Source organism: Rhineura floridana, chromosome 8 (assembly GCF_030035675.1).
Source record: "Rhineura floridana isolate rRhiFlo1 chromosome 8, rRhiFlo1.hap2, whole genome shotgun sequence".
Lineage (NCBI taxonomy): Eukaryota > Metazoa > Chordata > Lepidosauria > Squamata > Rhineuridae > Rhineura > Rhineura floridana.
The window spans coordinates 93481150-93497890 of NC_084487.1; the positions used below are offsets into that span (position 1 = coordinate 93481150).

At 43.4% G+C, this 16741-nt stretch overlaps 1 protein-coding gene across 2 annotated transcripts in view; it reads right to left on the reverse strand.

Annotated features, from left to right (window-relative positions):
- The window catches only part of AASS (aminoadipate-semialdehyde synthase), a 45180-nt gene that overhangs the window by 15789 nt on the left and 12650 nt on the right, over positions 1–16741 (reverse strand). Inside the window, exons 12-18 of one of the 2 annotated variants that reach the window (XM_061640128.1) lie at positions 11634–11693; positions 11470–11537; positions 9469–9590; positions 8863–8892; positions 7368–7497; positions 2724–2834; positions 2076–2184 (exon numbers count right to left, since the gene is read on the reverse strand). In XM_061640128.1, coding sequence (XP_061496112.1) covers positions 2076–2184; positions 2724–2834; positions 7368–7497; positions 8863–8892; positions 9469–9590; positions 11470–11537; positions 11634–11693 — 630 coding nt within the window. The remainder of the gene's footprint in view (positions 1–2075; positions 2185–2723; positions 2835–7367; positions 7498–8862; positions 8893–9468; positions 9591–11469; positions 11538–11633; positions 11694–16741) is intronic. The other variant, XM_061640130.1, reaches the window with a different exon arrangement.

Consider the following 16741-nt stretch of genomic DNA (forward strand, 5'->3'; position numbering starts at 1 on the left):
AAGGCATACCTAGTTCTAACTAAGTAAGTGGGAGGCATAATGCCCAGACTTGGGTATTGCCCTCATGGCTTAGGAGAGAGAGCAAAGAGAAAGATGTCTCCTCTCTCCTCAGACAGTTGGGAAAAAAAAACAAAGGAAGGAGGGGCAGGTCAGCTTCCCTGAGCATATCAGTTTACAACAGAAGGAAGTCAGGTACAGAATAGCACAGGTAAAGGTAGGCAAGCCTAGCCAGCTGGAGGATCCTAACTCTTATCTTCCTGTATTCTGGAATACAAACAAAAGAACCCAAATAGGAGTTGCTCTTGCCCCACTTCCAACACATTTCTTATAGAATTATATTCATAACAATTACAATTTGAAGTAATGTACCATTTTAAAATGTTAACTATTTTAGTCTTCTTTAAGATAAATTCATTCTGAGTATATCCCAAAATTACTGTACATTCTGTGTAAGCAGAAACAATTTTTCCAAATTTTCAGCTATTTATTATCCCATTTCAAATTTGAAATGATTGCTAAAGAAATGTTCTCAGTACCTCTAACATCAGGGAAGGAGGGGAGGACTGTTTCTTGGAGACTATGCATACTAACCAGCGAATGTGCATATTGCCTGGAGAATGTACACAATTCTATTGAGGTGTGCACATTCCCCAAATCCTCTTGGAGATTATGCATAACGGATAGAGAATGTGCAGAATTCAGTCAGTATATATGCACATTCCCCAAGGCCTGTTGGGGATTGTGCACACTGACCAGGAAATGTGCATACTTTCCTCTTCATGGATGGATTATATGCACTTTTTCCATGAGGTCTTGAGAATGTGCATAATGACCGGTCATTAACCGCTCAAGGAGAATACATTTCCTCCCCTGGATCTCCAGGGTTCAAATTACAACTTTGCACCACGGTCTCCTAGCTCAGAACTGACTGTTGAGGCAGCCAGATGATAGTCCCTCACAGGCCAGGGCTTCTTCACAGGGCTCTGTGACGTTGCTGCTGCTTATGATTCTTGCAGCTTCTGGCTCTGGTGGCAGAAGCAGGAGGTGCTGAAGGAGCAAAGGATCAGCCTCCCCTTGATGTTCCACACATCAAGGGAACTAATGCACGTAGGAGTAAGCCCCACTGAACTCAGCGGGGCTTACTTCTGAGCAGACATGGTTAGGACTTCACTGTATGTCATCAGCAGAGATTCAGCAGGCATCCTCGCTGCTAATTTTAAAGCGTCTCTTGAAGACTTTATGCAACAGTTGTTTCATTTTTTTTCAGGGTGAGTCAGCCACTTTTAATGATTATTTTTATTGTGTTCTGGAGTCTCCTGTTTTACTGTATATGTATATGCTGATGTTCACCCCCTTGATATTTTCTATGAATAGGCAATACACAGATATTTTTATAAATAAAATACATTCAATTTATTTTGTCATTAGTTTGGAGACCCTCAGTCCCAGAGACCAAATGCAATCCTCCAAGCCTCTCTATCTGACTCTCAGAACTTTCCACATGCCTTACTGGTCCTCCTTCACAACCCAAGTGACTGGATTATGTCCTTGAACTCTGACAATGCCTCTTGCTTGCCTGGGTGGAGGATAAAAAGGGGTGTACAAGTGTGTGTAGACAATAGCCTACTGTACACATTTTTGCCTATGGCTCTACCCACCACTGGCATGTGGCCCTCAAACAGTTGCCCAGAAGGGAATGTGGCTCTCAGGCTGAAAAAGATTCCCCGCCCCTGGTCTAGAGGATTGCAACACTAATCATCACACATTTTAGCTGGATCTTCTGTATGGGATTCTGCTCGTGTTTGGAATTCCATATTTGAGGCAATTCAAGGGAAATGCACTGGACTGCACATCCCTTCCACCATCCTGCCTCTGCATGTGGCAGAACCTAATGCTTCAGTGAAGAAGGAAGGAAACATGAAATCTCAGATCAGGATGAATAGGAGGGCCACAGAGAGATAGAATGTTCTAAGCACAGTGGGCCACTGCCAATACTCCACAATGAAAGAGATGTTAAAACAGAATTAGTGGGGAAGGGAGACTCTCTCAATTAATGTATTATTTATTGATCTTACCACAGCACCCACTTCTTTTGCTTTATCGATACACTCCATTGCCAACATATGATCAAGCCCAGGATCCAAACCCATTTCACTGATCACTGTAATGCCAGCTGCCTCTACACTGAAATAAGAGGGAGTATCAGCTTAAAACAAGAATGCCATAATAAGGTAACTCTATAGACCAACACACTACCAATTTAGCTCCCAAGTTCCAAAGCCATATAGGAGTATAGATGGAGGACCACATTCAGAGCAAGGAAGTGGTCTATGCATAGACTACATCCACAGAGCAAGTAGGACCGGGCCACCTTTGTTCCTTTGCTCTGCACACTTGAACAAAATTTAGAAAACACGGCTTTCCCTTTCATGTTTCCCTTTTGCAGCAGCAAAGCTTAAGCTAGCTGCATTCCCTCAAAACTCTGTTACCTAGATTATGAGTTCTGCCCAGGAGAGTGCAAGGGAAAGATGCTATGAGGGAGCCATAAAGCTATCATCAACGGCTGCTGAAAGTGGTCACATGTGCCAGAAAAGGGTAAGCAGCAGTGTCCTTGCCACTGCAATACTATTTTCATAATGCTTGATGAAGCTTTGAGTTGTGCATGAGAGATCTTGTGAGGTCTGCTGAAGTGAAGAAGCATGACAACATAAAAAAGAGCGTACCTTTCCTGTAGCTCTTTCATAGCAGGTGTCAGATAACTGGCAGTAACCAAATTCACCTTGCTGTCAATGCATTTCTTCATAACCAAAGGATGGAATGAATAAGGCAGCAAGCTAAAACAGACAAATAAGAAAGAAGGGCGGACACTAGAAAAAGCTAGTTTAGTTTGACTTGGGCTTTCCTTAACTCTCAAAGAAGAAAGTTTCTAACGAGGGAACCGTTCCTAGGCAGCCATTTATCTCAGGACAAAATATGTATGGCACAGCATAATGAAGTCCATTTGACGCAAGAGTTCTGGTTTTTACAATGTCACATTGAAAAGGACATCCATTTTTTGTTTTGGTGGTATTTACTTTGGTGTATAGTGCTCAGAATGAGGGTTTAAGGAGAACATTTTTGACAGACACAATAACTTTGATGGCTTTAGACATCTCCGTTTTCTGAAACCTGTTGAACAGACCCTTGGGAACGCTCCCCCATGCACACAAATAGTCTCTGCTGCTCTGCTCATCCCTCTCCTCTTTCCAGTTCCTTCTCAAATCCCATATCTAGGTCTGCTTTTGCAAGAGCAGTGAAATCTGCTTAATAAGTTTCAGAAAATAGCCACTGAACAGTGCACATGCTTTGCATGCAGAATACCCCAGGTTCAATCCTTGCGTGTATCCCTAGTAAAAAGATCTGAGGGAGCAGGGCTGGTAAAGATCTCTGCATGAGAGCCACCATCAATTGGAATTGACTGCAGATCAGGTGCAGGAATTTGTGGCTCTCCAGATGTCACCAGACTTCAGCTTTGATCATCCCTGGTCATACTGGCTGGGGCTGATGGGAGCTGGAGTCCAACAACATCTGGAGGACCACAGGTTCCCCACCCCAGGGCCAGGTGGGCCAATGGCTCAAGTTAATTTAATATATAAAGTGGCTATGGATATTCATTTACACATGACTCACACTATGGTACATTAGATCCAGATCTCTTCTTCGGGTCTCCCTAACACAGCATAAACACCATCATGATAAACTGGACAGTTGGATTTGGATCAGGGAGAGCCAAGTTCAAACTCACAAAGCTTAGTGGGTGAATTTGGGCCAGTCAATGTTTCCCATTTTTAAACTCATGTGGTTGTTGTGTGGATAAAATGGGGGGGGGAGAGACAACATAAACCATCATGAGCTCATTAACAGAAGGATAGGATAGCAAATGTAATGAGAAATGTAACAACGGCCACTGAAAATTACAAACCTAACAGACTATATCCCACCTCTGTTTTGTATAGCATGGAGAACATTCTTAGGATGAAATAAAAAATCAACAACAGAATCAGAGGCAACATCTACTGGTCTAAAAATGTGATTCCTTTTAGCACATTTCCAAAGCTAATATCATTTAGGTTAATCCTGAGAAAATGGTACTTCATTATGGGAAGAAAACCTGTTTTTTGACATGGAAACATGGCTTTGCCATGAGGGATTATGGGTAATGTCTTGCTGTGGAAATGCAGACTGTTGAGTAAAATCTTGTGCTGAGAAGCATCTTCCCCTGACATTACATCTTGGGTGATGTGCTTTGCTGTTCCTGGTGGAGTCAAGTATCTTTGCTATCCTAAATTATGTTGGCATGTTTGGAGATAAGAATCGTTAGTTCTGTTATTTTATCCTTTGGTTTAATTCTCAACTTTTAAAAATGTTTATGGTGATTTATACCTTTGCCTTGTGGATGGTCTGGTTTAAGGATTTTTATGTTGCTATTTTTATGGACTTTTATTTTTTAATAAAGGTACCTCGTATTTGATCTGGTATGCGTTCTTCCAGGTAAGCCGTGGGCACTAAACCAGCACCTTGGCCATTGGCGCTACTACTAAATAGTCTGGATTAGGGCTCCAAGAAGCAGAGAATCTGGCCTTTTAGCCCTTGGCTCCTTGGAATCCCAGAAACGACTGTTTAATTTAAGGCTTGGGTTTTTCCCTGACTCTAGCTTGTGAACAGAAAGGATGGTAGTGGTGTGGTCTACCTTGTAGAATTGGTTTTGGTTATTTAACAGCCCTGGTAAGGCTGACAACTGAGGGTGCCCTACAAGAGCTGTAGTTTCCAGGGGTCTAGGACCCAGTGATCTTGACACATTATATAAACATGCCTGTCATGATGTAAAGCAGGAGTAGCCAACATGGTGCCCTCCAGACATTGTTGCACTACAAGTGCCATCAGACCCAACCAGCATGATAAATAGCCTGGGATGATGGAAGTAGTAGCTCAGCAACATTTGAAGGGCACCATGTTTGCTATTCAGGGTGTAAAGTATCTGCCAATATACGTAATACATATATACATGAGTGCAGATGGAGACAAATTCTTGGTGGATTCAGTTACACATTGGTAAGTGCCTATGGTAAGCTGTATTGATGGGCAGTGAGGGCAGCAAAAAAACAGTATTTTGCTGCCACTATCAAATCATCAATCTGCCACCCAGCAGAGCTCTTCAGAATTGTCCGGGGGCTATTACACTTTGGCCCCAAGGACATGGTAGAACCATCTGAGGCCTGCTGTAATGAATTTGCTAGGCCCTTCCAGGATAAAATCTTTAGCATCCGCAAGGACTTAGACTCCAGTGTTATAGCAGGTGAATCAAGCGAGGTATCCAGAGCACAGCCTTGTCCCGATTTCTTGGATGAGTTTCAGTTGGTGCAGCTTGAGGACGCTGACAAGGTGCTTGGACAGGTTTGTGCAACCACTTCTGTGCTGGACCCTTGCCCTTCTTGGCTAATAAAAGCTAGCAGGGATGGAACAGCCTGCTGGGCCAGGGAAGTGATTAATGCCTCTCTGCGAGAGGGGGTGGTCCCTGGCTGCCTGGAAGAGGCGGTAGTGAGACCACTCCTGAAGTGACCCTTCCTGGACCCAGAAAATCTTCATAACTATAGGCCAGTAGCAAATGTTCCATTCTGGGCAAGGTCCTTGAATGAGTGGTGGCAGGCCAGCTCCAGACACTCTTTGATGAGACCAATTATCTGGATCCATTTCAGGGTTTCAGGCCTGGTTTTGGCACGGAAACAGCCTTGGTCGCCCTGTATGATGACCTCTGTCGGGAGAGAGACAGGGGGAGTGTGACTTTGTTGATTCTCCTTGATCTCTCAGCGGCTTTCGATAACATCGACCATGGTATCCTTCTGGGGAGACTGGTTGAGTTGGGAGTGGGAGGGACTGTATTGCAGTGGTTCCACTCCTACTTGGCGGGTCAGCTCCAGAAGGTGGTGCTTGGGGAACATTGCTCAGCACCCTGGACTCTCCAGTATGGGGTTCCACAGGGGTCAGTTCTGTCCCCCATGCTGTTCAACATCTACATGAAACAGTTGGGTGCGGTCATCCGGAGCTCTGGAGTGCGTTGCCATCAGTATGCTAATTACATGCAGCTCTATTTCTCCTTTTCATCTTCTTCAGGTGAGGCTGTCAATGTGCTGAACCAGTGCCTGGCTGCAACAATGGACTGGATGAGGACTAATAAACTGAGGCTCAATCCAGACAAGACTGAGATGGTGCTAGTGGGTGGTTCTTCTGACCGGATGGTGGATGTCTAACCTGTCCTGGATGGGGTTGCACTCCCCCTGAAGGAGCAGGTTCGTGGACAGAACTATCTCTGTCACTTGAGGCTCAGGTAGCCTCGGTGGCGTGGAATGCCTTCTACCAACTTCGGTTGGTGGCCCATCTATGCCCCTATCTGGATAGGGAGAACCTGGCTTCAGTTGTCCATGCTCTGGTAACCTCCAAGTTAGATTACTGCAATGCGCTCTAAGTGGGGCTGCCTTTGAAGATGGTTTGGAAACTGCAGCTTGTGCAAAATCCAGCGGCTAGATTGGTAACAGGGACCAGACGGTTCAAACATATAAAACCAATTCTGGCCCGCTTGCATTGGCTGCCTGTATGTTTTCAAGCTCGATTCAAGGTGCTGGTTTTAACCTATAAAGCCTTACATGGCTTAGGACCACAATACCTGATGGAACGCCTCTCCTGGCATGAACCCACCCATACACTATGCTCAACATCTAAGGCCCTCCTCCGGGTGCCTAGTCTGAGGGAACCTGGCAACAAGGGAGAGGGCCTTCTCAGTGGTGGCCCCCAAATTATGGAATGAACTTTTTCACGAGATATGCCTGGCACCAACACTGTTATCTTTTCGGCACCAGGTCAAGACTTTCCTCTTCTTCCAAGGCATTTTAGTATGTGTTTTAAATTGCTTTTTAAAAACGTGTTTTTAAATTTGTATATTTGTTTTTAATGTTTTTAATTGTTGTAAGCTGCCCAGAGAGCTTCGGCTATGGGGTGGTATACAAATGCAATATATAAATAAATAAATATACAGTACATAAAAGCACACACAACCACCCAGAGCCACAACCAATTCTGGGGCATCCCTGTCTTACATGCAGTTGAAAGAACATGTTTGTAAAACACACACACACACACTTCTTAGGCATGCATCTTAAAAACATAACCCATGAGCCATACCAAGTGGTTACATTTTGGGTTTTCTATACAAGCATCCTCCAGGCTGCAATTCCCCACCATCACTGCATAGTCAAATCATCAACAGCTAACGTTGCACAGCCCTCTCTCACCATTTAGAGTTGCTGAAACATCAACATGATCAGAACACTGACCTGATAACAAGATGGTGCTTCCTCACCATGAACAATAATCTATCCTCATCTTCAGTGACATCCACAACAACAGGAACAACATTGTTGTACTTCTTAGTCAATTCCTCAAGCTGTTTCTTCATGACAGATGCTGTTGTAGAGCAAGAATATTAGCTGAAACAGGTGGATAGAGACTCTCCTCTTGAGCTGTCACCAAATAAACAAAACCTTCTCCAAGCCATTTTTAGACAACTTAGCCATATAGTGCCATGCAACTTCTGCATATATCAAAACCTACTTTGGACCAGTTGACAGACTGCATTCTTCTCCTACCTCTCCCTTCCTTAAGCTGCCTTGAAATATATAGGAAGTGTGGAATACAACCCCTTTAATAATTTCACAGCTTTTTCTACAGCTTTTTATTTAGAGCTGGCAACAAAGGTGGCAGAGAAACAGAAAAACAACCAATATTTTATAGCAAGTAGTTGTTCGCCCTTCATATCTACTGCCTCAAAGAGGGGAGGGGGAGACACCCAATATCTTTGTTACATGAAAATGGACTTAAGGTAAATCTATACAAGATATTCACCTTGAAGAGAAAAACAAAACAAAAAGTCCAGACCTTATTATATGGGTAAAATTAGATGACAGGAATACAGAGAATTACACTGTTGAATCCCTTCTAATAAAAAGGTTTTTTATTTTTTTATTTGTATTTTTTAAAAAAATAATTTATAACTACTTGCTACTAAAAATAATTCTCAGCTGTACAAGTGATATGCTGGTAATAAGTCTGGTAGTTAAGAAAAGTAACACAGTAATATTGGAGAAAGCTAGGCTGCCACTTAGCCACAAATTGAAATAACTAGGCAAGATAAGACAGTCAAAAGTCAAGAATATTCATTTTAAGGTGAAATCAGAACTCAATAGCAGGTATGTCTCCAAACTATGCAAGGAACAGAATATGAAGAAGTAGAGGGGGGGGACTAGGATTACAGCCTTTCAGTCAAATCTCACACATACACACTGGTCTAAATATTTTTATTAGGAGAAATATTAAAAACATCATAAAGGATTGAGGATTGACCTCACAACACCATGACAAGTTTGCCAATTTAAAAATGAGATGCATTGGCTCTGTTTGGATATGATGACTGATCATGGTTTATGAATACAGGATAAATGCTATCCTGACCACCACCAACAGAAAGGAGATCAGACGCATTTGCTTCCATTTTTGATTAACTGCAGTTTAATGTTACATCTGAATACTAAACTGGTCAATTCAGCAAATCACAGAGACAATTAAATATACCACAGAAAGAACATAGTCTCCTTCCTGCTTGGAACATTTTTTATGTATAAATACAGTGGCCAAAGAGTGCATTTTCTCTGAAACCATGTTCTGCTACAGAAAGCAAGTGACAAGAGCACAAGGAGGAATTTTGGTAAATGCATTCCAGTACTTTACAAGACCCAACTAAAACTAAGCTAATCCATGCAGGCAAAGCAGTACCTGTTCTAGGATAAAGGCTCAACGGAGAAACTGTTAAGAGGGGGAAAGAAATCAAAAAGATCAACGAATGAAAGACTGAAAGATGGCTCGGTTTTAGAAATTCTCACTCCTACAGTCTCCACCAACAGAGAACAGATGTGGGCAATGTAATAGCCAGCAGGCCTTGTGTGTGCTCTCAGGCACCCTTTGTGGTTTGTTTCCTCCACATGCTAGCAGAGAGGAGCAAAACAGCCCAGATAAGTGCATTCACAGTAAGCCATTAACTATGGTTTACCATGACATGTAAACTATGGTTTACCGTGACATGTAAACTGGATTAATGTAGTCACTCCATTTGTTCCCACAAGGAGACTTGCACTTTTGGAAGGACCCCTTCTGTAAGCGCAACTCTCCTCCCATGAACAGAAGCTCTTGCTCTGCATGGAGCTACTATGCTGGATCCCACCCAATGGCTGCGCCCTGTACTGAAACATAAGGAATTCTTATGTCAGTATGCAGTCTATTCAGGGCATGAGTACTCCAAACAAAAATATTTGTATATAAAAAACCAACATTTTGTCCTTTCAGTTACTTTGCGATTCTAGGACAATGGTCTTACTTACAAACCTGCTGTTATTTCAATGTTTGGGTCTCTCGTGAGGTATTCTATCACAGGCCCAGAGACATAACCAGATCCAAGTATCAAGATCTTCTTCTTTTTATCCATGGCCAGTGACTGGGTGTACTCTCTAGAAGAGGCAAAATTAAGTAAAGAGAATAATTAAAATAGGCTTCAACAACCAGTACGTTTTAAAATAAGCTTCAAAAGCAAAAACATTATCATCATAATCATCATCATTATTATTATTTCAATTTATATCCCATCCTTCCTCCCAAAGGAGCCCAAGGTGGCAAACTGGGTCAAAGCTGTTCCAACATCAATTATCAGTAGAAAAGAAACCAGCTTAACAGTGCACCACGTCATGTCTCCATCCCACAACTCTGGTGTCTGCTATGCATTTTTATGTTTACACTGAAACCTATAAAAATTACTCCTGGTATATCTGTTGTGGTCATTTATTTATAATGCTTTTGATGAGCTTTTATATCATGAATAACTTTTTGGTTGCCCTGAATTATCCTAATAATAACTTTTTAATATGACAAAAATCAAAAACATCTGATTTAAAAAAGGAGTTACAATGTGATTATTTCAGGGATGGGCCAATAGTCTGCCACTGAACTATCTGCTTTGCATGCAGAATGTCCTTGGTTCAGTGCCTGGCATCTCCAAGTAGGGCTAGGAATGTCCCCGTCTGAAACTCTGTAGAGCCATTGCCAGTCAGTGTAGACAATACTCTGCTACATAGACCAATGGCTTGGCTTTACGGTAGGGCCCCACTCATACGGCGGGTTATGTTCCAGACCCCCGCCAAAAAGCAGAACTCATTCAATATAATGGCGCCCGATGCCCAAAAAACACCGTAAAAGGGGAACAAGCGCCGTATGAGTGGGGCCTTACTCTAATTGAAAGCCGCTGGATTAGCAGAACGCTGCAAAGTGGGCCACTGAAAAATGAGGCCCTACTGTATATGTTTCTGTGTATGACCTGATCCTGGGCATGCTGGACCTGCAGCTCACACACCCCTGGCATGAACTATGTAACTGTCAACACAGATCAAAGCCTTTAAACGCAGTCCAAGATGCTATAATGGCACTATAGCATTACTCTATTGGACAGCAGGAGTTGCCAAAAGAATACCAAGGAATAAGCTAGCCTAAACCATTAAAAGGTGGACGGCTGCTTTTCAAAGCTCAATCCTAGATTTTTTTATTTTCTTTTTAAACACCTTAGCGTACCCTGAGCAAAGAGAAAGCACTGCAAACTGCAACCACTGCAACCCCTCGGATATAGGGACCCAGTCCCTACAGGCTATGTGTCTTCCAGGTTAAAGTTTGTGCTCTGGCACTTTTTTTTTTTTAAAGAAATGAAGCTTTCGGGAAATTGTCTTCATTTCATCTAATAACATCAAAATTTAAATGCCTCAACAAATTAGCCAAGAACCTAGATCAAGGATGAGGAACCTGTGGCCTTCCATATGTTGTTGGACAGTAACTCCCATCATCCCTGACCATTCACCATATACAAGATCAGAAAAGGATTTCCCCCCAGCGAAGATTGGTTCACTCATGGCTCTGGGTATTTTTTGCAGTGGTTTCACGCATTTGAACTGTGCTTCCTGACACAATGGAGGTTTTTGGAGAAATGAGCTCACCCTCTTCTCTAATAACTTCCATGAGAACCACCACCTGCTTTATTCTTTGAGAGAAACTGTGGCTAGATGGCCTTTGGGACCCTATGGTGTCCCTTCAGAAAACAGATAGAAGAAAGAAATTAGCTAAATATGGAATTGTTAACACTGTCTGTGAAAGACCTGTAGAAAAGGTCCCAAATTTGCGTCTGCATCAACACAATTAGATTACACACTTGCAACAGCTGTGACACTGTAAAACTTCACCTCAGAAAATAAAGAAGTAACAACCCATCAGCATTAAAATACATACAAACACAATAATTTAAAATCTGAGTCAGATATACTTGGGGGGGTGAAGAAATCTATATGTTACCTGCTCTCCCTCAGTTTCTGGATATATTTATACTTTTCAGTCAATGAACCATTGGATGCAATCACTGCCTACAAAAGTATAAGAAACGCATCATTACTTTCCTTGCAGCTGACCTCGGCATGCTGGAGTTAAGAAAAAGGAGGCAACTGGTTCGCAAGACTTACGTCTCTAACTACAGGTGAGTAATTCTGGCTTTCAAGTGGCTCTGAGGCTTCAGATAGCAGCTGTGGAGATCAAGGTTTTCTGTTACAGCACTTGCTTTCAGACAAGTGTCTTCAGAGAGATAATTATCTTTCAGAGATGAGAGTCTTAGAAAACTATATTTCATTAAAAACAAGGGAGCTGTCAAGATATAAACTCCGATTAGAATGCAGGCTAGTCATATCACCTTGAAGACCTGAAATTCTCCTGACCTTTAATTGTCAATTAAATCCTTCTCCCTAGATTTGCCCCCCCCCTTCGTAGCAGTTCTGCCACTGTTTAGACAAGATAGATACAATTCACTCATAGGCAAAACACCTTGGGGTTTAAGAATGTACCTATAGCCCACAGATATTCCTATCAAACTTTAAGAAGCAGGGAAATTGGGCAGCTATAGTGAATGCACCAGGGGAGCAGGAGACCTGACCTCCTCTCTGAGATATTGGACTGCCCTACAAAGTTGTCAAAATGCAAAGACAATTTGGGTTGGTCTTTCACAGTCCAATCTGCTTGCTGTGTAGCTTGGAAGAATTTGGTAACATGTGCCTCTGCCAGGCAGGACACAGTGGCATCTCATAGAGGACAAGCTCCCTTTTCCTGGGGTATATGATCTGTGCTGTCCCACAGCAGATTTCGGGGTGGGTACCCCCAGTTTCTTATTTTTTTCTATGTGTTTTTGTCCATTTTGATTTTGCATTGATGCACCCGTGCATGCCCGGTGCCCAGCAGAAGCTCTGGGCCGGATGGGATGCACTGGCATCTCGTAGAGGACACCCTCCCCTTTCCTGGGGTATATGATTTGTCCTGGCCCAGAGCAAAGTTTGGGGTGGGCACCCCCAGTTACTTATTTTTTCCTGTATGTTTTGGTCTGCTTTGATTTTGCATAGATGCCCTCATCCTTCCCCTGCACCCAGCAGAAGCTCTGGGCCAGGCAGGATGCAGAGGCATTTCGTAGAGGACACCCTCCCCTTTCCTGGGGTATATGATTTGTCCTGGCCCAGAGCAAAGTTTGGGGTGGGCACCCCCAGTTACTTATTTTTTCCTGTATGTTTTGGTCTGCTTTGATTTTGCATAGATGCCCTCATCCTTCCCCTGTGCCCAGCAGAAGCTCTGGGCCAGGCAGGATGCAGTGGCATCTCATAGAGGACACCCTCCCCTTTCATGGGGTGTATGATATGTCCTAGCCCAGAGCAGAATTTGGGGTGGGCACCCCCAATTACTTATTTTTCCTGTATGTCTTTTTCTGCTTTGATTTTGTATAGATGCCCTCTTCTGTGCCCTGCGCCCAGCAGAAGCTCTAGGCCAGGCAGGACACAGTGGCATCTCGTAGACGACACCCTCCCCTTTCCTGGGGTATATGATCTGTGCTGTCCCACAGCAGATTTCGGGGTGGGTACCCCCAGTTTCTTATTTTTTTCTATGTGTTTTTGTCCATTTTGATTTTGCATTGATGCACCCGTGCATGCCCGGTGCCCAGCAGAAGCTCTGGGCCGGATGGGATGCACTGGCATCTCGTAGAGGACACCCTCCCCTTTCCTGGGGTATATGATTTGTCCTGGCCCAGAGCAAAGTTTGGGGTGGGCACCCCCAGTTACTTATTTTTTCCTGTATGTTTTGGTCTGCTTTGATTTTGCATAGATGCCCTCATCCTTCCCCTGCACCCAGCAGAAGCTCTGGGCCAGGCAGGATGCAGAGGCATTTCGTAGAGAACACCCTCCCCTTTGCTGGGGTATATGATTTGTCCTGGCCCAGAGCAAAGTTTGGGGTGGGCACCCCCAGTTACTTATTTTTTCCTGTATGTTTTGGTCTGCTTTGATTTTGCATAGATGCCCTCATCCTTCCCCTGTGCCCAACAGAAGCGCTGGGCCAGGCAGGATGCAGTGGCATCTCATAGAGGACACCCTCCCCTTTCATGGGGTGTATGATATGTCCTAGCCCAGAGCAGAATTTGGGGTGGGCACCCCCAGTTACTTATCTTTCCTGTATGTCTTTTTCTGCTTTGATTTTGTATAGATGCCCTCTTCTGTGCCCTGCGCCCAGCAGAAGCTCTAGGCCAGGCAGGACACAGTGGCATCTCGTAGAGGACACCCTCCCCTTTCCTGGGGTATATGATTTGTCCTGGCCCAGAGCAAAGTTTGGGGTGGGCACCCCCAGTTACTTATTTTTATGATTTTATGACATCATTATGTATTTATGATAATATCAGAAGCCTGATGATTTTGATTGCAAAAATGTATTGTTATTCTTGACGGGGAGAGTCCCCCGATCACAGTGATATATCATACAGGGTACCCCAACATATATTTCAGAGGCATGTTGTGTTTGTTTTAAAGTTGCTGTAGTTGTCAACTCTTCTTCTTTTTTAGTGTTTTGAACTTTCAAGCAAATAAGGAACTAGGAACTAGGAACCAACTTCAGCGTCGTATCAGTTAAATAGATTAAACAGTCGCGGGGGGGGCGGCTGACATTTTGGTGTATATCTCAGGAACCAGAACACCTAGAAACTTAATTTTTAAAAAAATTGAAGCTGAGAGTCCGGAGATTAAGGGGTGCTAGCCAGAGAGTCAGAGGGGCCCCCCAAAAACCGGAGACACCAGCTGAAAAATGGAGACCTGGTAACTCTATTTCATAGCCATTTTCTGGGAAGCAAATTAAAATGCCTGCCATTTGCCATTGTTATGTTGAGCAAAAGATACATACAGTATCTCTTTAGGGGCTAACTAGAAAGTAATCTGTTCATGGACAAGGATTAACCCCTGGTAACTGACACCCAACAGAACACAGTTTCAATGGTTGGCTCAATAAAATACAACCTGATTTGCAACCCAAGCACTATTCAAGCACTCAGTGCACCCACATGATTCACATGAGGGACAGTGGGAATACACCAAGTAGCTCCACCCTCTCCAGAGCATCCTCATGCCCAGCTTTAACACCCTCCATGCGTTATACCCCAGTCCTCTCCGACGTACCCCCATACTCAGTTCTACTGCCCACCATGAGTTGGAGGTTGAACATCTGCAGAGGAGAATCTGCTGCACTCATGGATGCTTCTGAATGCAGCCATTCACCCTCACAGTGCAAAGAGAAACACACCTGACAATAGAGCTCTAGTCATGACAGGCGGTAGTTGACACTAGTATACTGATATTCCTGAGAAAAATGGAAATGGACTGCCTTCAAGTCGATCCCGAATTATGGCTACTGTATGAATAGGGTTTTCATGGTAAGCAGTATTCAGAGGGGGTTTACCATTGCCTCCCTCTGAGGCTGAGAGGCAGTGACTGGCCCAAGGTCACCCAGTGAGCTAGGGCCTGCTCAGCTTGCCACAGCTGCACAAATCAGCCTCTTCCTTGTCCACAACTGCCAGCTGGGGGGGCAACTGGGCTCCTTGGGACTATGCAGTTTGCCCACGGCTACACAGGTGGCAGGGCACGTAACCCCTGAGTCACTCACTGTGGGGGTGATCTTTAGCTGGCCTTTACACCTAGGAGACACGAGCAGGGATTTGAACTCACAGACTCTGGACTCCCAGCCAGGCTCTCCTCCCCACTGTGCTATACCAGCTGTATGAAAAAATAAGTATACTGTTAAAACAATCTTCCTGTTTATTTGATAGACTGAGATGATGATGTGTGTTATTCATAAGCTGACAAAGCTTCCTGTTGCTACATGGGAATGTTGTTTTATTGTTTTTATAGTGTGATATTTTTGTTTTATCATTGTTAAATGTAATACTACTACTACTAATAATAATACATTTATAGCCAGAATATGCTTGCCCAAATATAAAAGCTTTCAGATGACTTGGAGTTATATATATATGTGTCAGTGTTGGTTGGTGCCCATTGGGACTGGTAGGGCGCAAGGAAGGAGGGTCAACAGTAGGTGGAGCCAAAGCCAAGGATAGGCAAAGCCAGAACTAGTTCTGGTTTTGCCCCCATCCTGCCCTAGGCTGGTAGACCTTTTCTACTAAAACTAGTATTGCATGAAATTTCTGAGAGATTGGATTTTAGCTGTAAATGTTTCTGTGTTGGGAGAAGCACAAAGAGGCTTGTAAAAAATAAAAATAAAGAAAATACCCAGCACCCTGCTGTCTACTCTTTCACTCCTTTTTACCTTTGTTCAGAGCCATTGTTTCCTCAGACTGCTGATACGGCAACAAAACCATCTCCCCATACATACCCACACACGTTTGAGAGAGTTTCAACATTTGTCCTATTCAGGTGTTTTAATATTCCACACAATTAGAAGTCACGTATGGAAGAACAGAGATGAGCGTGGGAGCCAGCCTCATCCCCTTCCACGAGTTGGAAGCAAACGTCTGCAGCAGTAGAGCTGCTCTACTCATGTAGGACAATACGGATAGCTTTACATGTAAAGGTGAATTGTTAGTATTTTTTTGTTTATCTGTTAAATGAATCTTGAGCAGAAGGCCTGTGACAGGCACTCCTGACTCTGGAGCCTCACTGCCAGCACCACAGATGGTCACCTGCCCCTAAACCTAGCCTTGTCCCAAAGACAGCGGGAAAGGCTACCATGTAATGAATCAACTGTAAACATCCTCCTGATTAAAGAACACCTATCTACAAACATAAAAAAGATACAGTGTTAAGTTCAGTAACAAGTGTGTTTGTTCCATTATTATTATTTCTTTCTTGCTCATTATTGTCCTAAGAATAAATGTTCCAAATTACATTTTGCGCAATTTGTCATTATTAAAGTAATGAATGAAAATCAAATTAATTCGTTCATAATAGGAGTGCCTCCAATTTCATGTGTAGCCAATGAGATGAAGGGGATAAAATCACCCAGCAAAAACCCTAAATACCTAGTAGAAGATGACAAATCAAATGGCTTTAGAACCACATGATTTAGAACCCTGAAAGTTCACAGTTCTACAAGTAGAAAAGGCTCCCTGCTTCGGACGTTATCACTCCAACTCATGGAGGGCAACAGCAATAGGAGGTGGGGCAAGTGTACTCACCTTCATGCACAACCCAACCACTGGATTGAGTAATGAGAACACCTACATAAGGTTACTGCATAATCCAAATCAATCACATAACGA